The sequence below is a fragment of the Myotis brandtii genome, unplaced genomic scaffold (assembly GCF_000412655.1).
Source record: "Myotis brandtii unplaced genomic scaffold, ASM41265v1 scaffold751, whole genome shotgun sequence".
NCBI lineage: Eukaryota > Metazoa > Chordata > Mammalia > Chiroptera > Vespertilionidae > Myotis > Myotis brandtii.
Window position 1 is genome coordinate 381568 of NW_005370994.1, and position 23814 is coordinate 405381.

Genomic DNA, 23814 nt, shown 5'->3' on the forward strand with positions numbered 1-23814 from the left:
AGTGGGGGGTGTGCAGGAGGCGGCTGGTCGATGTTTCTCTCTCGTCGATGTTTCTAACTCTCTATCCCTCTCCCTTCCTCCCTGTAAAAAATCAATAAAATATATTTTTTAAAAAAAAGCAAAATTAAGTCATTCTTTCCCTGGAACTCCCTTTGGATAAATAATTCCATTGCTTATAGGATTTTAAGGTTTTTTTTTAAAAAAAACATTCTTAGTGAGTTCAGAAAGGAAGGGAAAGGGAGAGACAGAAACATCAATGATGAAAGAGAATCACTGATAGGCTGCCTCCTGCATGCCCCCTAAGGGGATCGAGTGGGCAAACTGGACATGTGTCCTTGACGAACTGAACCCATAGTGAAGTGCCATCCACTGAACCAAACTTGTCAGGGCTAGAATTCTAAGTTTTTATTTTCATAACCACAGTCTTGGGGGAGGATTAATGAGGAAACTTCCAATATACGACCAGGCATGCTAAATGAGTAAATCCACTCAAAAGATGAACCGGTCTGCCCAAGACAGTTTATATACCTACCATAAAATTAGGAGCAAGACTCACTAAATGCCAGTATAAATGCTACATTTATCAACTATCAGACAAAAGTTTTATTCTCACCTTGCAAGTTTGCATACTTATTTTAAAAATGTAGTTTTGTAAAAAGTTTGAGGTTATACAAAGTTTATAAATTAATCTGCAAACACATAGTGAATAAGAACTCTGAATTACATCAGGTGTAACTTACATGATTTCTGTAGAATTCACGGGCTGGGTCATAGGTGCACTTACCTCTAGGCATAAAGGTTGGGTCTCATTATTTTAGTGTCCATTTCCAACATTCATATTGATTTTCAAACTTGATCAGGTAGAATGCATTCAAACTGGTAATGGAAAACTTACTACAAATTTATATACCAGAATCACAATTCCTGGACTTCCCAAATATTAGCATGCATCAGGATGACCTGAAAGGCTTCTTACGAGAGTGCTGGCCCCCAGAGCTAGTGTTCGATTCTTGGGTCTGGGGTAGGACCAAGAATGTGTACCTCTTACAAGTTGACAAGTGATACTGTTGATCCAAGGACCAAACTTTGAGAACCATAGTAGTATACTAATGAGGCTATACCAAACCACTATGCTGTTTCAAAATTTCAAGTACTTTGTATAAATTTAAGAACTAGAGCTTGTAACTTTAGACATCAAGTTTTCATGCTGCAGGTGTTACCTGATCCACACTTACTGGTGGCCTGTACCAATTTTGGTTATAAAGCAACAACAAAAACTATAAATTAATATTTATTGCAAATTTGGCATCCTAGTATCTGATTGGCATAAAAATATATTTTTGAAAGGCTTATGGCCTACATAATATTCTCTTTAAAATAGCCTGAAAAATAGTGTTGTTGCACCAGCTGTGAAAAGACAGAACGGCATCCAGGAGCCTTAAAGGCACAGAAAAGGAAGCACTGAGTATTAAAAGAAGAAAGGAGCCTGAAACATTATCCCTCTGGAAAAGCAGCACTGTGTCCTCCTTGCTGTCTCACAAGCACCTAGGGGGATTGAAGAGGATTTGGTGGTCCTCAAGGCTCCCTTTTGCATAACAAAGCCCTAGAATGTCATTTTTTAAACGTTTCCATGTAAGTTTCAATTAGTTTTTAACACAAACACACACAATACTTGAATCCATAAACATTTCATTAAACTAAAAAATACAGTGATAATTTTTAACCATGCCCTGGCAAATTCATACAATTAAATAAAAGTAAAGCCACCACAGGAGGACAATTCATCAGTATCCTCAACAAATACCTTCTGAAGAACAGAATTTTTACATGACTGTAACCACTCAAAATTCAGACCTCCCATCTGGCTATTTTTATCACTTCAAACTTCTAAAACTTAACTTCCCTTACTGTACTCATAGCTGAAGCTGAAAATGTTTCTCTAGAAACATCAGGAAGCTATTTCAACCCAGATACTTTTAGAATAACTAACCTTTATACCGCTTTACGTTAGTTTTAATGGGAATATAAGGAGTAAACAACAGCTTATTTATTAGTGGTTTACATACCTGCCAGAATGGCAAGAATGACTGTGACTCACAAGATAATACACTCAAGAACATTACACACTCCTTTTTGGTGGTTAAAACAATGCAGGTATAAAACAAAAAAGTGACTATTCCCATTAAAGTGACATCAAAAATTAGTTTTGAGAAGAAAGAGCATTCTCTAACTCCTGGATGCCAGGAAGCTGAGTGTTTCAGAAGCAAAAACGAAGAGAGCCCTAATCAAGAGTAAGGCCCCACCCCTCAGGGGTCACATAGTTGGTTCTGCTGTTCTTAACTAATTCATCACCTTACCACATCAAACAACTTAGCCTGTTCTTTACCCAGAATTAAATTAAGAGATATAATAACACTCTTCAGAAATGCAAACACCCTGAGATAGATCATTACCAGAATCTACACAAGAATTTGCTATTTAGGTATAGTGAATACAATTCATATTTAAAACCATTTCATAAAAATAACTGTCCCAAATCATCCAAGCTGCACTTTCTCCTATGATGATCATCAAAGCGATTTCTATCGTTAAGATTCTTCTTCATTGCTTGAATGTAGAAACTGCTTAGTAAAATTCTCCAGCTCATTTTTAAGTCGAACAGCTTTATTTCTAATTTAAAAAAAAACGAACAAAACACCCAAATCATTAAGGTCAATTTAAAAATGCATTCCATTCAATCTTAAAAAGTAAAAAACACACACACACACAACAACACTAGCCAACTGCTGCTACATTTATCTGAACTCAGACTACACTATAAATACCCTTTTAAGAGTACTTATATGTGCTACTACAGCTGTGCAGTAAACACAGTCCAATGCTCAGGACTTAAAATAATTATTAAAAAGCATAGAAAACAAAAGTCCTATCGTCTTTCATGGGAGTCAAAGCCTAAGTGACGTACAGTTATAACTGTCCTTGAATTTCCTTTAAGCATCAAGTACAGAATAAGTGGTTTTATATATGGACCATGGTATACCAAAAAAAATTTTTTTTAAATACTAGAATCGTATTTGATTGCCAACTGTCCATAAAAGGAGGAAAACTGGACCTAAAATTGACCAAGGAACACAGATTCGCTCTTCCATTCTCATACTGTGCCAGAGCACACACACATACTTGAATGAGCTTCTCCCTTTCTTTTTATCTTGGTCTTGTTTTGTTGAGTGCACATGCTTGAGGTCATATAAGTTAGATGTATATATGAATTCTACTGTATATTTCTTCGAACCACTCTCCTGAAAAACTAGGTAAGTTAAGTTCTATCTCAATGGCTGAGCCTGATCCAGTAACAATAGAGATTCCAATTATCTATAATAATAAAAGCATAATATGCTAATTAGACCAGACGTCCTTCCGAAGAAGCTGGGGCTGCGAGGGAAGCCCAGGTCCCGGGTGCCAGAGGGAAGCTGTTACCAGCAGCCGGGGAAAGGAAGGCCTAGTCTTGCACAAATTTTGTGCATCGGGCCTCTAGTGATATATATATATATATATTTATTTTCCTCTTAGAAAAAGGATGAATTAGTAGATCAAAAATATTCATACTTATTCAGGTCAGTCCAGCCAAAATCAGAAAAGTACATAAGTGCCAATTATCTGTTTTGTCATTTATGTTCTGCTATGACAAGATGAAACTATTTAAAAACCTCCCTAGGTTAAAAAACAAAAAAACTTCTACTGCATATAGTTTTACCAACTTTGAAAGGTTGTCTTTGGGAAGATCTAACTTGAAATGGGAGCAATGGAGCACTTGGGTGTGACTGGTTGTGAGAAAGGAGGCTGGGGCCTAAGGGATAGGCAGTCATCTTCTCTGGAGTCTGAGACTGAGGTGCACTGAGAGTGTGCCTGCTGTCAGTTTGGGACATCATGGAGAGACATGACCACACGTGCTTTAAATAGACGTCTCAAAATTCAGGACACAAAGACAGCCTCTCCAATTTGCAGACATTACAGACTGCTCTTATATGGGCAACTGTATGTAGTAAGTACCCAGGTAAGTAGCAGCAGGGACTAAATGATGCTTAATGATTCCCTCAGACTCATACATAAACGAGCAAATGGGTAATGAAGTGGAAAGTTGTTAACTGCCAAGAAGTAGAGACCACATGGTGAAACTTATTCCCTAAAACAGAATTGATTTAGATCCCTGAAGAATCCATGATAAACCATATTAAACAAGAATTCCACATTATACTACGTGGTGTTTTTTTTTTTTACTTTTATAGCCTTGAATTTAATATTCCCCAGTGAAAATGGAAGTTATGAGTCTTGGAGATACAGGACTAAAAAGTGATACTTTTAATTACAGAACTTGTACTCTCAAAGGGGACTAATATAGTTTAACAGAGAGTTTGAAGTTGACATCTAAAAGCATCCATTTACATCAGATGTTTCTTCTTGTTGAAATTAGCATTCATTGAAATTTTCAAACTATGGAACATTATAATTTAAGCCATCAGAAAGCTAAAGTTTTAATATAATCACTAGTGATTTACATAATTATATTTTGGTAATGAGACTAATAAATGTTCATATTATTGGGAAAAAAATGCTTTAAGTACCTTAAAAGCTTTGAATTGTTTTGTATTTCCTCCAATTGATCTATCTCTTTGGAAAATCTAGCAATTTCTTCTTCCAGATGTTTTTGTGTAATATCAACTTGTTGGCAAAGGCGAGCAAAAGTGGTTGCCATTTCCCTTAAAATAAAAAACAATTTTATCAGCTATCACAAATGTCTTAAAATGAATGGGCTTTCAAAAGATTATATAAAAGATCACAAGTTTAAAATATTCTTAAAACATAAGGTATTAAAGAACAAAGTGCTAAGAATGGGATGAGGGAGGCATGGAACTTGTAAGTTTAATATGACTGTGGGCCTAATTCCATCTGGCTTCAAGATCAATGCTCAACAGGCACTATTTCCTCTGCCATATGGTTGTAAACATGAACAAGCTATAAAAAGGCAAACGATGGGTATATTTCTTCAGAAGCACAGTAAACCTTACTCACCTCCTACCATAAAAATAATTACTGAGAACAGAAAAGAAAATTTCATTAATCCTATAACTTATGAAAAATACTTTAAATCATAACATTTAACCATGTTTCCAGAATCAAAGGGCATTACTTCTTTTGTGTGCTAGTTCATGTTATATTTTGTAACTGGGAACATGTCTAGCAGGTGTATATTTCTGGAATATCATTAACTGTCTTACTCATTTTTCTCTGCCAATTATTCTCCTCTACATCTTTCCCATTCCATGGTCTTTAATTACCAATATTGGACAAATGAAGCATTTTTCATTATTTTAATGTTTTATTAAATTAATATACAGCTAGTATTACTTTGAGTAATTAGTTAAGGTTATCTCCATTACAGTGTGACATCCTCTAGGGAAAGTTATCTTTAACTTTTTATTTCCTATAACGTTTAGCAGTTATTGTCACATGGCAGACAATAAATATTTGACCATCCGTTGAATGGAAAGCTTTATTAACTTTGTTTTTATGTGAACCTCAGCTGATTTCTGTTGGAGGTCCAGATATATTCAATAGAAGATCTTCCTTAATATAAAATTAAAACTATTATATATGCCCTGGTTGGTTTTGCTCAGTGGTTGCAGACTGAAGGTCCTGGGCTTGATTCCCGGCAAGGGCATGAAACTCGGTTGTAGGCTAGATCCATGGCCTGGGTTGGGGTGCATTCGGGAGGCAACCAATCGATGTGTCTCTCTCACATCGATGTTTCTCTCTCTCTCTCTCCTCCTCCCTTCTACCCTGTCTAAAAATCAAAGGGAAAAAATATCCTCAGGTGAGGAATAAAAAAAACACAAAAAACAAATTAAAAAACCCTATTATATAAAATAGGAGTTCAATAACTATTTGGTAAATGAATGAACTAATTCAGTGGTCTCAAATCCATGCCCTCGTCTCCATTCTCTATAGCTCTGTTAAGTACAGGCTTTCATCTTGTATCTGAAACAGTAAAATCTACCTGCAAATTCTTGTCTCCTTAATTTAAACCATTCTATACACACCACACCACTGCAAAGCTATTTGTCCTGGAGCTAAATATTAATGGTATCACTCCCAGGATTTCTAATTATCCAGACTCCTGTCCCCATCCCCATATATACATTTCTCACTGAAACTCTCCTGTTTCTGAACACACTCCTTTTCCTCTACCCTCTTGCCTTTGGTTTGGGCTGTTTCTCTGCCTATATCTTCCCATTCTGCACATTCTACCCCTCCTCTAGGAAATCTATATTGATCCACTACCCTTCATGATTTCAGATTCTAGTGCCTCACATTAAGAAGCTCTCATATTACTTATCACTTTTCACTTTTATTATAATGATGTACATTATGTCTTTTATTAAGTTGTAATCATGAACTTTTTAATTCATCTCTCAGTAGTATCCAAATGCAGAATATTATGCACTGACTTAATTGGAATTCTACGTATTTTTACTAAATCAATGAAATATTTATGATACATAAAAGAAGACACTCAATGGACCCAGGTATTTATTATGTTAACAACAAATGGGTTCACATTGTCATCTTTGCACTATACTCTTTTTTAAACTTTTTTATTTTATTGATTTTTTACAGAGAGGAAGGGAGAGGGATAGAGAATTCGAAACATTGATAAGAGAGAAAAATCGATCAGCTGCCTCCTGCACACCCCCTACTGGGGATGTGCCTGCAACTAAGGTACATGCCCTTGGTACATGTCCTTGTCCGGAATTGAACCTGGGACCCTTCAGTCGGCAGGCCGACACTCTACCCACTGAACCAACCGGTTAGGGATGCACTATACTCTTATTTGTGCATTTTCTGCATGCATGGCATACTTCAATATACGGCCCTTTTTTAAAGCTAAAGATGAATTTTTTTTTTCTCATGAAGATGAATTTCTCAACTTACTGTTGTACTTGATGGCTGCAGTTTGCACTTGTGAAGCTAACAATCATCTGTAGTTTCTCAGTTGCATAGTTCACAAACTGCTGCTTAAAAGCTCTCTCCTTGGCTCGGGTGGTCCAGGCCAGCCTTTCATAAAGATATAAAGCTCCATACATACTTAATGAAACAGATATGAGTTTCCAGCCTACAGTTTTCCAAATCTGTAAGATAAATTTACAGCTTACTTTGACAAAGAAAAACACTGCTGGGGAGATTGTACTCAAAGGAGATTGTACTATAGGTCTTATGAGTCAGATCCATTTTTAAGAAATTTATATTCATTCTCTAAGAGTATCTAAAGTTATCAGAAATCAAACAAGCTGAAAAAGGAGTTAGCACATAAATATCAGGCAAGAAGTTTGATAACCTGCTAGACATTTGGTGAGATGATTCAATATATCTTGGAAAAGGAGGTTATTTCTTTTAGGTTAGAGGTTTCAAAAACCAAAACATGTAAATTGATGCTGTTAATGATATGAAAAAAAATTTTTTTTAACATGTAAGAACTACTACTAAGAAGTAATCGTTAATACTTTAAGGCAGATCCCTTTGGTATTTAGATAAGATTAGATATGGGACCTGGATCATTCTTGTTACTCCATGGACAAATACCATTTCTTTGTGTACTGTGATGGAAAAATAGTTGGAAAGCATTATTCATTGTTCAAGGACCAACTAGTTGGTGGTATTTCTTTCCTAAAGATGCATTTTTTAAAAATGTATATTGTGGTAATAATTTCACTATACATATATTTATCAAATCATTATGCTATACACCTAACACTAACACAATGTAAGTGTCAATTATATTTCAATTAAAAAATTTAAGATGAGGCTTGTGAAACTCTTCTTAATTCACTAACTTTAACCTACACCTTTTGATGTCATTTTATACATCCTGAGAACAGAAATATACCTTTCTCTTTGTGATATAACAGAAAGCTTTGTAAAATTTCAATTTTCATTATAATAAAAAGTATTTCTTACCACTCCTCCAACAACAATGATGCCCATAGACGTTCTGGATGTCAGAGAAGCTAATGCTGTTATTAAGGAAACCATGATTTCTTCCTGTGATGCATTATCTGGTGTTGCTGGATTTGTGGGAGTAGAAGCTAAAGATCTGGGGAGCTAAAAACATTGGGTGAAAGGATTACAATTAAACAACTATAAATGGAATGAAGTTTACTATATTATATTGCATTTCTTTTAAAATTATAGTAGTAAATCAATGAAAAGAACAACTTTAGTTAATGAGTTTACCGTAAATACATGAAAATAAGTGATCTGAAACTTATTTCGATGACATAATTTTCTATGACTTACTGTAAAGAATAATGAATTTCATAATATACAATGAGTTTACCTATAACAGTAGACCCTCAAATGAAAGCCCTGGCCAGTTTGCTGCAGTGGATAGAGTGTCGGCCTGCGGACTGAAGGTTTCCGGGTTCAATCCGGTCAAGGCACAAACCTCAGTTGCAGGGTTCGATTCCAGTTGGGGTACATATAGGAGGCAGCCAATCGATGTCTCTCTCACATCAATGCTTCTATCTCTCTGTTTCCACGCCCCCCCCCCAACCCCCTCCACTGTCTCTAAAAATCAATGGAAAAATATCCTCGGTGAGGATTATAAAAATAAAAAATAAAAATAAAAATAATCACAAGAGCCCTGGCCAAGTGGCTCAGTTGGTTGGAGCATTGTCCTATACACCAAAAGACTGCAGGTTTGATCCCTGGTCTGGGTGCTTACAGGAGGCAACAAATCACATTGATATTCTCTCTCTCCCCACCCTCAACCCCTTTCTCTCTTCCATTGAATAAACCCTATGTTTCCTCACCTGAGGAAATAAATATACCTCAGGTGAGGATTAAGAAAATAAATTTTAAAAAATACATTATAAGAAAGTTCAAAGATAAGCCACAGATTAGAAGAGCATATTTAGAAACCATATATCTGATAAAGGACCTGTATCTAGAATAAATAAAGAACTCCTAGAAGTCAATTAGAAGCCAAATAACCTGATTAAAAATTAGGCAAGTGATTTGAATAGACAGTTTATAAAGCAAGATACATGAATGGCTAAAAGCACATGAAAAGATGTTCAAAATCAATATAATCAAAACTATAATGAGATAGCACTTTACATACTCTAGGAATAAAAAAGACAGATAATAACAAGTCTGGATGAGAATGTTGAGAAACAGAACCTTAACATGCTGCTGGTGGGAATGTAAAATGCAGCCACTTTGGAAAACATTTTGGCAGTTCTTCAGAAAGTTAAACATATTTGCCTTCAGTATAGCAATTTCACTACTAGGTATACACTCAAGAGAAGTGAAAACTGATGTCTACATAAAGAAAGAACAAGAGTGCCCTGGCCAGTGGGATTAGAGCATTGACCTGCTCACTGAAGGGTCGAGGGTCTGATTCCCAGTCAAAGACAAGTATCTGGTTGCAGGTATGATCCCTGGCCTGGGTTGGGGCAAGTGTGGGAGGCAACCAATCTCAATCTCTCTCTCTCTCTCTCTCTCTCTCTCTCTCTCTCTCTCTCTCTCTCCCCCCAATCCTTCCCTAACTCTTTTCCACTCTCTCTAAAAATCAGTGGAAGAAATATCCTCAGGTGAGGATTAACTAAAATAAAAACCTCCACAAAAACAAAACACAAAATAAAAGGAGAATCTCAACTGGTAGAATCATAGTCACATACCTGTGTAGCAGTACAGCAATAAACACCTGATAAAAAGACTACCCCAAACAGTAAAAACAAAACAAAAAAATCTGTACCTGAAAGACAGGCTCAGATAATCCTAGAAGCACCCTCTGTGCATTGGTAGGACCCAAGAAACGATGGACAAGGGAAGACCAGCCCAAGGAAAAACGAAATACAATATCCTCTTGAAAGTCTGAACATAACATGTGGCAATTTAGGTCATAGCTGAGATCAAATTTCTTGCAAGGAACCAGTGTATGTAGTTTATTCTGTATATCAGAAGGAAGTAATGGTTTCAAATTTTCTAGAAAGAACAAAAGTAGGACAATTATTTTAAAAAACAATAGTAAATAATGTTTTACATTTTGTAAAATATCTAAAGGAAAATAAATCCTTTACCAACAAAATAAAGAACTTGTAGACATAAATATTACCAATAATTTCTTGCTGAGATTGAAGCATTGAAGTGTTGACTTCACTGGTGCACCGATCAGCCAAATTTCTTCCCATACCATCTTCTATGTGCTTATTTAACTCCTGTTAAAAACAGTAAGTGTCCACATTATTTTTTCTCTAGAATATAAGCAGTTTTATAAAAACATTAGATATTTACTAAGTGCTAAAATGATCTCATTCTAAGAGGATAACTTTTCTGTATACTTTATATACTATACAAGGTAGTTTACATTTATTACAAGAGTTCACAGGAGATGTTAACAGTCAATTGAGTACTGACTGCCATAAAGACACCAAAATAGACAAACCACTACATAAGAGTGTAGAATAAGGTGAGGGAACTATATGTATAGCTTTAACTACAATTTAACTTACACTTTTATATACTTTCAATACACTTGGAGTAGGATGAAACTCAGAACAAAATTCATCAACCAAAACAGAAAGTCGACAAATTTCATCTGTCATTGCACATGAAACCTGAAAATATGGGGGGAAAATCAGAGTAAAAAAATTAAACAAGATCATTAACCATTCAGAAATCCAAACTGAAAAAAACTCACAAAATATTCCTTTAAGGCAAAAGGGATAACATTTTTAGCATTATCAAAAATATTTCCATTCCCAGTTTAGTCATAAAATTACTTTAACCCACCTTTTTTGCCACCTCCTCTGTAACCTCCCTGATTTTCTTCTTAACATCCAGTGTCAACAGGTTCATCTGATTTCGGATAAAGTCCAGTCTATCAATGTGGTCTTCCCTTTCTTCCATTGAATAAACCCTATTATGGTATGAAGAGTAATTAATAATCAGGATATTAAAGTCTCAAAGCAATTAAGCAAGGGCACTCAATTATGTAATGAACCATCTGTTAGCATAAAAGAAAAAAATCTCATATTCCAACATTGAAAAGGATTCAAACTATATTTCACTTATATTTTATAGATGATTGTATATAAATTACTTTGTTTCTCTGCCTATGTGTCACCTGAGTCCCACCAAAGGATTAGTAAGAATTCTAAGTCTCCAAACACTTCATATATATATGAATAGAACTGAATACTGACTTTATATAACAAATAAGGGCCAGCTAATGGCATCCTGTAAGCCAAATCCAGCAGTTTTCTTGGAATATAGTTATGCTTATTCATGTACCTATTACCTAAATGCCTGCTTTTGCTCTACAACTGTAGAATTGAGTAGTTGCAAGAGATGGTATGGCCCACAAAGCCTAGAATATTTTTTCTCTGGCCTCCATAGAAAACTTGCCAACCTGTAGATGATGCAGGGAAAAAAGACCTGAGATCTTTTTAAGATCGTCTTTAACAAGAGTTTCTGAGGCATTATGATTATACAAACCATCCTCAATCACATATTCTTCGTGCCACGTTTGTTCAATGTCCTATATTTTTAAAAAATTAGTAAGGTCAATCCAGCGGACTGACTACTTTGGCAACTATAATAAAGCTACTGAGCTGAAAGGGACATAAAGGGCAATATAATCTCATTATACAGAAAAAGTACACAGAGCCTGAGGTAAGATTCTGGGGTCCCCACCCTTTTGTTTTATATGTCGGAAATTCTCTAATTTTTTAGATAATACATTCCTGCAAATGTGTCAAAATTACACAATTGATTTAGACATGAGAGGAGTTGTTCCTAGCAACATCAAATACATTTAAAATTCCCAATTATATGTCATCTTGGACTTAATCTTTAATGCTTTATATCTTTCTTTTGATTGGCCTAAACTAAAGGTTCAATTGAGACTTACCATCATTATATTTGTCAAACTAATCACATCCTGATCATTGTTTCAAGTGATCAAGGTTGTGACAACTACCTTTCTCTTTTAGAGCTCTGCCATTTTAATTTTTATAAAGTAATAAATGGAATAAAATTGTGCAGTACAGTGTGACATAGAGAGTAGTGCTTACCAAACTGACTTTCTGGCTGGCAGATAATATTACCTTGTTTGTTTGCCAACTGATAAAAAACAACCACTGGCATAAAAAAGTGATTTCAAGGAATCGACGTATGAATATATAAAAGATGGATCATGCTTTGAATATAAAATAAGAGGGTCACCTGCTTTGCACTTCTTTAAGAAATTTAGCTTGAAGAAATAATTCTTCCACTGCTTTACAGATATTTTAAAGCCACTAAACATTTTAAAACCACAAGCCATACACAATGCTGAACTCCAGGGAATGCAAATGATGTGTACAACAAATAAACAGAATATTTACATTTAATATTCATTTAAAAACATGCAAGTAGACACCAGATAAACTCACAAGGTTGATTTTCGTAGGAAAAGTATTTATAATGTAACAATTTCAAATCCTAGTTTAAGGGACTCATCTTGATACAAAAACACATTTATTTTGCAATAAATGCATTCATACCTTTTCTCTGCTGCTGCCACGTTTATTGAATCCATTATGTCTTGCACAGTATCTAATATCTGTTTAGCTCTGATAGTGTGCTGTTCAAACTTTGTTTTCACTGCTGACTGCGAGATACACTCCTGCGAGGGGCCCAAGCCATACACATTACTGTAATTCCATCCCAACATTTTTAGGAATTGAAACACAAAAACTTGCTGTTTATAACTTTAACCAAAATAGAAATTAGAATAGAAAATAAATACATGATAAACACAACTTAAAATTACAAAGGTTAAAAAAATTACAAAGATGCAAAAGTAAAAAGCGCTTTCAAACAGCAAGTTCAAATCTTTGTGTTAACTTTACACAGTAATGTGCAATGGTTTTTACTACATTATTTTTCAAAATAAATAAATAACAGGGTCAAAAATAAAAATTTTGTGTTAAAAAAAGGTTTTTCTTTTATAATTACTATTTTTATTTGTATTGCCTTTAATCTACTTCTAGTCTAGATTTTTCTCATACTTGCAATAGGCATCCTAATAAAGTTATTGAGTTATAAATTAGAATTCTACTGTATTAAAAAAATTTAGTTGAATGCTATGATTCACATAAGGTTATTATAAAGGACTTTTGCAGATGAAAACTTGCACAATTTGAAAAATACTCTTTAACAATAACCTAAGTAATATTTTAAATTGTATATAGAAAAAAATAGCAACTATTTCAAAGATAATCTTCCTATTGTCATTGGTCTACAGTGTGTGCATATAGGTCCCAATGATGCCCTATCTCATTTGTTTTACTTTCAAGCTAAATACAGCTCACAACCTATTAATAATTGTACAAATCAGAGTTTCATGACCAGTGTCTATTTAAATAGAAGAAAATATATCAGAATGTATCACATATAGTAATGAATGTTTATTTTGTGAAATTTTAGTTTCAATTTTAATATATGTGCATACTACTTGTTATTTAAAATATTTATAGTGATTCATCATTGAATGTTTGCAAAATCATTAAATTAAAATCAGCCTTTCATGTTTACTTCACAGAACATAACACTTGAAAACAACTTCAAGTATTTACGGAAGAATACTATCTGGACTTGAAACAATCAAGAGATGTTCATCTGCTCTGACAGGGTGGCTCAGTTGGTTGGAGCGTCGTCCCATACACCAAAAGCTGGGGGGTTTGATTCCAGGTCAGGGCACATATTTAGGTTGTGAGTTTGATCCCCAGTCAGGGCATGTGCAGGAGACAACCAATTGATGTTTCTCTCTCTCTTTCCCTTCCTCTCTAAGATCAATCAACATATCCTTAGGTAAGGATTAAAAAAAAAGACATCATCTGGGTCACAACATTAATAACTACAATAGATGTTTTGGAGGCCATGTTTATTTTCTATGATGAATTTTAAAAAATTAGGCATATACCCCAACTTCAATATTTCTTTAAATTCATCTTTTTGAACCTCTTTGTATATGTATAACTAGTACAAAATTGTGATCATTACTTCCTAAAGTTATTACTATCCTTCATTAAAATAAATAGCTTTCAGGATTTATCCCTGGCCGGTGTGGTTCAGTTGGTTGGGTGTTGTCCCGTGCACCAAAAGGTTGCTAGTTTAATTCCTGGTCAGGGCACATGCCAGAGTTGTGGGCTCGATCCCCAGTATGGGATGTGCAGGAGGCAGCCGATCTCTAAAAATCAATTTTAAAAAAAAGCTTTCAGTTTTAAAAGGGTATCCACTTAATACTCTAGAGTTCTATATACAGGCTGGGGCAAAACTAGGTATACAGTTGTGAGTACACAAAACACAGAATTTATTCTTGTATTATTATTTGTTAATTATTATATTATTGTCCATACAAACTGTATACCTACTTTTGCCCCACCCTGTATATTATCTTGAAATCAGTATGTTACATATTCATTTAATGTACTATTTATAACCTATGCTTCGCCTTCAGGTCTCTAAAATGGTTATCTGTTCACTTCATTAAGGTAGAAAAGATGTAAAATCTCTTTTGCCACTTCAGTTGCCCTCTTCAGTATTTGAGGTACAGAATACAAAACAAAAATCATTTCTTTAGCTGTAAGCCCACAAGGGTAATTAATTTAACTACCAGTTCATACAGCTTTAACTCAGAAACGTTACTCTCTTCCATTGCATAGCCTCACTTTTGCTGGTGGTTAAGCTCACTTATACATCACTCCATATCACTAATCCAGAGGATATTGGTGGTAGAAAGTTCCAGCATTCCTGTTCAGCAAGTACATGCCAAAGCAAAAACCACCAAGAACTATACAATATTAAACATTTAAAGTGTAAACTGCTTATTTTTAACAACCAAAACACATGTTTTACTTTAAATTGCAAAATTAACCTCCACAAAAACAATAATAAAAGCATTAAAATATTTTAAAAAGGAAAAATGGTTAAAAGAAACTATGTTCCTCGATGAAGCAGATCTAGATATCAGCAATGAAGATTTCAATTTGTAGATAACAGCACAGTATTAGAGCTAGACTAGACAGGAAAGAAAAGATCTCCAAAAGTTATTAAGCAATATAAAAGTTACTTCTTGATTAAAAAATATACAATGATGAATAAGTATAAAGAAGAACATAGGAAATCTTCTTGTAATAAAAAGTATCCCACAATGGTGTTCCCACTGATCAGAACAATAGCAAGAGTCAACCTACAAAAGAAATACTCTATTTTACTGAATTATTTTACTAATATGTTTTTGAATTTCATGAGAAATATATTTATCAGGAACTCTAATTTTCCAAAAAGTTTAAAATACTACATCAAACCAACTTAAATTCCATCTTGTCAAGATATCATTAAACTGTTTTACAACTTATTAAAGATTTAGAACCAAAACAATAAGCATATCTCAAGATAGTTTTCTGATTTTCTAAAAACATCTAAATAAGCCTGCTAGTAAGTAATCATACACAGCTACACAGTAAATATTAATATTTATGTGTAATTAAAACATAAAACAAACTTGTCAAGACCTCCTTGATAACAGACCCCAAACACTCAATAACATATAGTCCTATTTACCACTCTCAACTTATTATTTTGAAATATTTTTAAATGAAAAGAAAGTTTAAGAATGAACATCAATATAATAAACCTTTTAAGTAAATATACAAACTATTAACATTCAACCTCATTTTTTTAGCCTTCCTTCTCTGGCTCTCCATACAGATATATAGTTATGTCTCTATATAGAGATATACATACATACATATACATATATATATGCACATATACATACATATATGTGTGTGTGTGTGTATTTCTGCTATAAACACACAGACACACAATTTCCTGAATAATATGACAGTTCACTGCAGCCACCACCTTATTACTAAATATATGAACATGTGTCTCCTACAGATCCATGAAAACAATTATTGTATTCAGAACATTTATCACTGGGACAATACTATTAATCTAACACAGAGTCCATTTTCAAATTTTACCAGTTATCCCAGGAATGTTCTTTACAACAAATTCAATGGTTCTCTCTCATCATTGATGTTTCTATCTCTCTCTCCCTCTTCCTTCCTCTCTAAAATCAATAATATATTTTTTTTAAAAAGAAAACATTATACTAGAATTAATGTTTATTTTCTTGATTTAATCAAGCTTTGTTTAACTTGGTACTCTATGTTTGTTCATTAATATTTAGCTTCTTTGAATCAAATTAATTTCAAAGAAGTCCATGACAAACATCGGACTTTGATAAAAATGATGAATTTGGCACAGTTTTTCTCACAAAAATCATAAGACTACAAAAGAAAGGGAAATTTTAAAAATGAAGACAAAATGTGTATAGAGGCTACAGTCTGTGATCACAATGCAAAGCAACCAATAAATTAATAAACAAAAGTTGGATAAAAAGAATAAAAAATCTGAATTTTAACTCCTGTATTAAATAGGATATTCCAAAAACTATTAATGTCAAATAAATAATGAAGACTAAATTGGATACTGAAACCCATGGAATACGTCCAAAGTTACACTCACAGAGAAATTCATAGCCCCGAATTATTTCTTAAAGAACAAAAAGCAGAGCACACTTTCCCCGACTGGAGCTGAAACACCAAAGACATCTCCGGGAGCGGAGCAGAACAGCGGAGGAGACCAGCGCAGGCTGGTTCAGACTATTGTGGAGCTGCCTCGCTGAAGAGGGTCCTGGCCTCAGGGACCTGCCCTGGGCAGCCTCACAGCGGCTTTGTAGCACTACCGAGCTGTTCCACAGCAGGGCTGTTTTCACAACCATGCTGTATTACCATTGAGCTGTTTGCACTAAATAAAGTTTCCTTTTTCAAAAATACAAAAAGCAAAAAATAATGCCACTTAAAATGCTTTGGATACACAGACAAAATTTTTGGCCCATCTGGTTATTTCTGTAGATAAATTCAAACAATTTCTATCTGATTCTAGTTTCTATACTAGTTTCAACTAAACAAAAGTTTCAAATTCTAAATCCTGACATTCTCCACAAGTTTAGTTTTTTCTGTATATAATTTTTAGATTTCCAAACAAAAAAAAGTAAAGTGCCAATTTCCTCCTACAAATATTAAAAAGAATAGTTCCCAAGTCTGCCTGATTATTGCAATCAGCTGGAAAGCTTTGAATACATACAGATTCCTAGGTCCATCCTAGCTCCACTGGATCAGTTCCTGGAATAGGTCAGGAATCTGCAGATCTCTAAAGCACCTCATGTTATTCTCAAGATCAGCCATGTTTGGGAACCAATGCTCTATAATACATCTGTTATTCTTCTCTTCTCCACCTCTTCAAGGAGCTATTTTGGGAGAGCAAAACTGTACCAGAAACCAGTATAAAAGAGGTATAAATGTATATTATTTGGTAGGAGAAGTCAATGACAAACAGGGAAGGGAAAAGGATGGAAAAAAGGAAAAAGATAATAAATAAGGAAAGACAAGGGAAACATAACAATAGATCCTCTCCCCAATATTTTCCCTATGGATAAAAGAGTGAGAAGAGCATTAAATCTCTTATGAAAGCAAAGGGAAAGAAAATAGACAGCAATGGTTTTTCAATAACTGAGACTTCATGTATCCTATGGCCTAGTTTGAGAGAATATGTGCTGATATCCCAGGGGGTCTCTGAACAATTAGAGATCTTACCAAGAAAGCTGGTATTGGGTGTTCTTTCTTTAATACTTTTTCTTCATCTACCTAATCATCTTTCTCCCTCTCACCAAATTAAAGACAGGGGATAGTGAGCAAATATTTAATTCTGCCTACTACATTCAACATTAGTGTCCTTATCATTAAGGCAGTTACTGTTTATAAGAAAGAATAATTACAGCAGATCATTCATGGGTGAGAATATGCAATTTAGGCAAAGCTAGATTAAATAGGGCTAAATAAGAGTTTAGATGTCTTTTAATATCTAAAAACCTATTCAGTCAAATGCAGGATAAGTTTTAATGTCTCTGAATAAAACATCTACACCAAGATATAAAGAAGTATCCTCCCTCCTCAATGTTGCATACACATCAGCTATTTTTGAGCTTCAGTGATTCCTAACAGATTCCTAAAGTACAGATCTTAATTATTTTTGTATTCATTCATGTGTTCAGGGCATTTGATATAAAATGTGGAGAATTAACAGGTGATAAGACAGTTTAGAAATATAACACACTTTCATCACATGGCATCAACTATGTTCTATCTCTCTATAAATACAGTGGTCCAAAGAAAAAAAAGATGATCTTCACTTTGCTCTATTATCCATTCCAACAGCAACTGCATTTGTTTAGTCTTACCCCAAATTAGAGACTAAGTTCAATATAAAGAAATTCCCTCAATTCACAACAAAAGAAATATTAGAAAGCAGCTTCTCATTTAAATGTAAATACATAAGAATGTAAAAGAAATTAGAATCTTTAATTCTCAATTCTTACGAATCATCCATTTTGCAGGGACTTGCATTCTTCAAACTTCCCTTGTTTCACTTGCTGTGTAACTCTACTAAATAACAGTAAAATTATCAACAAAGATAAATAGTGAAAATATAATCACTCTCCATTCAATGATAGGGTTTTATATTAGCCAATACATTCACAAATTCCTACCTCAAAGATTCGTTCAAAATTCTGAAACTCCTGTAATCTTGCCTGAAATCCTTCAGCAAGTGCCCCACCTGTAACAGTTAGGTGAAGATTTAAAAACCATATAGTAAGGTAGGATTTCTGGCATGCCATTTTTATAATGGAGACTTGTATTTCAAAAGTAAGTCTATAATGAGTACATACCACCTTCTGGCATCCCCTGTGCTTTGTGCATTCTAGCACTAAGAACTTCCTTTGCGGAAACAAAGAAAATACGATTCCTTGCTTCTGAAGGATCCACAACTTTGAGTTCTTCCACCAAAAAATGTAGGCATCTTTCTGTGTGCTGTCTGCGTACCTAGAGCAAAACAGGGTATTAAAAGAATTCTAATAACTAAACAAATATAATTGCAATGGATAGCTACAGACTTAAACTCCATTTATAGTGATATCATAGTTATAATTCCCATATACGTAACAAATTCTAATTATACTTGTAATAATTAAAGTTTGATACTTGCTGGTAGGAAATTTCTGTCTCTTCACTTAAAGTAATGATTCTTCCATTGAACAGTCAATTTAAAATTCTGATGGACCATCCAATACTACATAGTCATTAAAATATACTGTAGACCAATATTAGTACTTAATGGAATAGGAAGACATCCCTAATTCTGTATTAAAGATATACATGATTATACAACAACAAAATGAAGTGTATACATATATATGTTTATATTTATGTAAATTAATAAGTGACATGCAGGCCAACACCTACAAAAATGAGTGGCATTTTTACTTCTTCCTCATGCTTTTATATTCCACAATGCTGCTAGTAATATCTTTGAAACCAGGAAATAAGAGGTACAATAAATTTGCTACAATGAGTCTATTTTTGTTTTGAAGTCAGAACATATACAATATATTCCTCTTCTTAAAAACACTGGTAATCAAAATTGGGGAGAATGTATTAGCTAGGAATTAAGAATGCAATGTTAGGTTTAAGATTAACACTTGGGTATTAAAGTTAGGACTAAGGGTTAGAATTAGGGCTTGGTACTAGCCTTTAGCATTATGGCTATGATAAAAAAATCTCTATTTTAATACTTAATAAAACTAAGCTCATAGAAACTCACACCTGAAACCTATATGTTCATGTTGACCAATGTCAACCCAATAAATTTAATTAAAGAAAAATAAACAAACCACTCAATAAAAAAAAAAGGTAAAAAACTTAAGCTACATAAGAATAGAGAAAAACCGTCTATGGGTGATACTTCCTAATTCTCTGATGATTGAGTGAGACCCCAATTTGAAAGAGTGTGATTATAAAACAAGAGTTAATGCCCTGGCCAGTTTGGCTCAGTGGTTGAGTGTCGGCCCATGAGCTGAAGGGTTGAAGATTCGATTTCAGTCAAGGGCACATACCTTGGTTGTGGGCTTGATCACCACGTGCAGGAGGCAACCAATTGATGTGTCTCTCTCACATCGATGTTTCTCTGTCTCTACCCCTCCCTTCCACTCTCTCTGATAACCAATGGAAAAAATATCCTGGGGTGAAGATTAACAACAACAAAAAATTTAATACCAGGATATAAAACTTCATATTAAGCAAAATTCTAATTTGGGGTGTGGGAAGAACAATGAAAGCAAATAATCTAACATGTGAACTGTAATGGAATAGTGTAAATTTTAATTTTTATGCATTTTATGTATCTTTTATGATAAACATATACCACTATTAATTAAAATAAGAAACAGTGTCAAGCAAATTAAATAGACATTATTTACAGACCAAATGCCAGATAGTCTATTCTTTTTATTTATTTATTTTAATCCTCACCGAGGACATGTTTATTGATTTTGAGAGAGAGGAGAAGGGAGGGAGGGAGGAAGAGAGGGAGTAGGAAAGAGAGAAACATCAATTTGTTGTTTTATTTATTTATGCATTCATTGTTTGATTCTTGTACATGCCCTGACTGGGGATCGAACCCACAATCTAGGTATGTGCCCTGACTGGGAACTGAACCCACAACCTTTCAGTGTACAAGACAACACTCCAACCAACTGAGCCACACTGGCCACTTCTTTTTAAAAAGAAGTTCTAAAATCACCAACATGACTAAAATACCACGTGTTGATGGGGATATAAATCACCTGAAACCCTCAGTCACCTGGTGGGAGCATAAACAGGTATAAGCATTTTTGAAAACTCTTGGACTATGTTTGCCAGTAGCACATTTCCCCAGTTGTGACAAAAATGTCTTCAGACATAGCCAAATATTCCCGGGGGTCAAAACTGCCCAACCCCTCACATTGATAACCACGGATATATACCCAAAAGAAATATAAACCTATGAGTTACAAAAAGACATATATATATAAAAGAATATGCACAGTCCCATTATCCATAGTTACTAAATACAGGTAATTTACCCATATGCCTATCACTAACAGAACGAATAAATCAAGTGTAGTTAATCACAGGATGAAATATATTATACAGCAGTGAGAATGCTTCTTAACTATGCACACACTGTGACTGCATATCACAATGTTGAACAAAAGAAACCTGACACACAAAAATAGATACGGTATGACTATTACATAAATTTGAACAACTGGAAAAATTAGTCTAGGGCAGTGGTTCTCAACCTTCCTAATGCCACAACCCTTTAATACAGTTCCTCATGTTGTGGTGACCCCCAACCATAAAATTATTTTCGTTGCTACTTCATAACTGTAATTTTGCTACTGTTATGAATCGTAATGTAAATATCTGATATGCAGGATGTATTTTCATTGTTACAAATTGAACATAATTAAAGCATAGTGATTAATCACAAAAACAATATGTAATTATATATGTGTTTTCCGATGGTCTTAGGCGACCCCTGTGAAAGGGTCGTTCGACCCCCAAAGGGGTCACGACCCACTGGTTGGCGACCCACAGGTTGAGAACCGCTGGTCTAGGGTGTTAGAAGTCCAAGGTAATTATCCTTTGGAGGAAGAACAGAGGGTGAAAGGGAGGGAATAATGGAGTGCTGGGAATGTTCTGTTTCTTGATCTGGATCCTGACAAAGTTGTGCTAAATTTGTAAAATTTAACTGAGCTGGAATATGATTTGTACACTTTTCTATTATGTTATACTTCAATAAAAAATTAAAAGAAAAAGGAAGTTTCAAGATCTAAAATGATTACATAGTACTTTTATAACACAATTTTCCTTCCAGGTAGCTTAATAACATCTGTATCAAACACTGACTTAAGATTTCCTGTAATTATATTCTTTTAAGTGAGAGAATAGCTGCTTATGATGTGCTCTACTATAGGTATACAGTTCCCTACCATAACAACGTACATAAGTATATTTCAAGTATTAAGGGGGGAAAAAACTTACATCTTCCATATATTCTGGCTCTGATGCAGAGGCGTCCCAACGATTATTCAGAATGAAAATGTTAGGCTTGGAAAGTCGCTCATTTACCTTGTGAAAAAACTGTTTTTCCTAAAAAACATCAAATGGCCAACAGTATGTTCACTTTTAAAAAGTATTTTTATATTTGTATTTATAATTAAGACTTTCTTGTAATCTAAAATTTGGAACCATTTAGACAACAGTGATTAACAGCCATTGATAACGGATCCCAAAGCACTATAAGCATTAAACTTTTCAAAGATAAGGAAACTAAAACATAAGAAAGGGAAAAGCGAAGGTTTTCCTGATCCCGCCATTAGTCTTTTGAAATTCAATTAAACAAATACTTAAAAGGTATTGCTTGATTCGACAGTCCAAATTTTCAAAAAGCTACAGCAAATCTTTTTTAAGATTAAGACCCGTTTACAACACATCATAATAAACAACAGAGAAAGGTATGTGCCAAAAATACTATAAATAAATGCTGGTACTATTTATTCAAAGGAAGGAGACACCCTGTCTAGTTGAAATTATGAAAAGCTCCATAAAGAAGGAAGAGGCAATAAAGATGGGCTTGAAAGTACTGGTAACAGGGCTTTTTGAAATGAAGTTGGAAGGGGGGAAGAATATGGGGAAGGAACAGTACAAATGAAGGCATCAAAGTCAGAAGGCATATCAAAGTTTGTTTATCCAACACCCCAATAATGGAATTATTCTAACAGATTTTAAAGATTTATCCATTTTTTTATACCATCAGGTTATAAACGACTGTCAGTGTTGTCACAACAGCCTGGTCTATGTGACATAGATTAGGCTATTGGCCGCTCAAACACTAATAACACTGTGACAAAACGAAGATCTTGCTGGAGGGCGGTGGTGGTGGTGGTGGTGGTGGTGGTGGTGTGTGGTGTAAGTCAGTATCCTAACAATGCTGGTGCCCATTCCTTCTGAAATTGGCAAATAACCACAGTAAAGGTCAACAACACACAAAGATTCAGTAGAAGCTAGTGCCATCAAACCCTGGGAACACTCAAGACCAAAATAAGCCTTTTAGTCCCATGGAGACATAAACCCCTTCGTTCACCCTTGATTTAGAAGTTCCTTCTAATCCAAGATTTGGATTTCCCTCACTTTTCAGAATTAAAACAGACACCATTTCATTTCCTTCCACTAACTGTATATGATTAAATCCTACCGTGTTCATTAATGTTGATTCAGAGTTGGCAACCAAAACAAAGACATCAGCATCTAAGCAAAACTTATCAATCCAGCTATCCAGCTCTGTAGTGACATCTGTACCTGGACTAATGGAAATAAAATAAAAAATTATATAACATTTCTTAAAGACAATTTTTGTAACTTTTATAAATAGTTTAAAGTCTAAAGGACAGAATTTCTATCAGTCATCAGTATCAAACCCAGGAGATTTACATTACTTTTTCACCTACAAGAAAGCATTTGTGGCAAGGTGAGAGCCTGTGCTTTAAGTAATTCTCCATATTTATTCTGCTGACAAGGAACTTCCAGAGCCTGTCCAATTGAGAACAAATGCTTTAAAAAAAAAAAAGAACCACCCAGCAAGGGCAATAGTTTAATCTCTTAAATGTTTATGCTTTGGAAGGCTAAAAAATAAGTACTAAAAACAAACAAGGCTAATGTATAATAAAAAATGAAGGTGCTGCCCTAGCAAGTTTGG

At 34.4% G+C, this 23814-nt stretch overlaps 1 protein-coding gene across 2 annotated transcripts in view; it reads right to left on the bottom strand.

The window, feature by feature from the left end:
• Positions 1-390: 390 nt before the first annotated feature.
• The window catches only part of MFN1 (mitofusin 1), a 33594-nt gene continuing 10170 nt past the window's right edge, over positions 391-23814 (bottom strand). For both annotated transcript variants that reach the window (XM_005883010.2, XM_005883009.2), the window contains exons 6-18: positions 23314-23422; positions 22101-22208; positions 18905-19058; positions 18725-18792; positions 12606-12727; positions 10852-10978; positions 10572-10676; positions 10175-10277; positions 9815-10044; positions 8014-8157; positions 6991-7187; positions 4623-4757; positions 391-2670 (exon numbers count right to left, since the gene is read on the bottom strand). In XM_005883010.2, the coding sequence (XP_005883072.1) occupies positions 2589-2670; positions 4623-4757; positions 6991-7187; positions 8014-8157; positions 9815-10044; positions 10175-10277; positions 10572-10676; positions 10852-10978; positions 12606-12727; positions 18725-18792; positions 18905-19058; positions 22101-22208; positions 23314-23422 (1684 nt within the window). In that variant the 3' untranslated portion in view covers positions 391-2588. The remainder of the gene's footprint in view (positions 2671-4622; positions 4758-6990; positions 7188-8013; positions 8158-9814; positions 10045-10174; positions 10278-10571; positions 10677-10851; positions 10979-12605; positions 12728-18724; positions 18793-18904; positions 19059-22100; positions 22209-23313; positions 23423-23814) is intronic.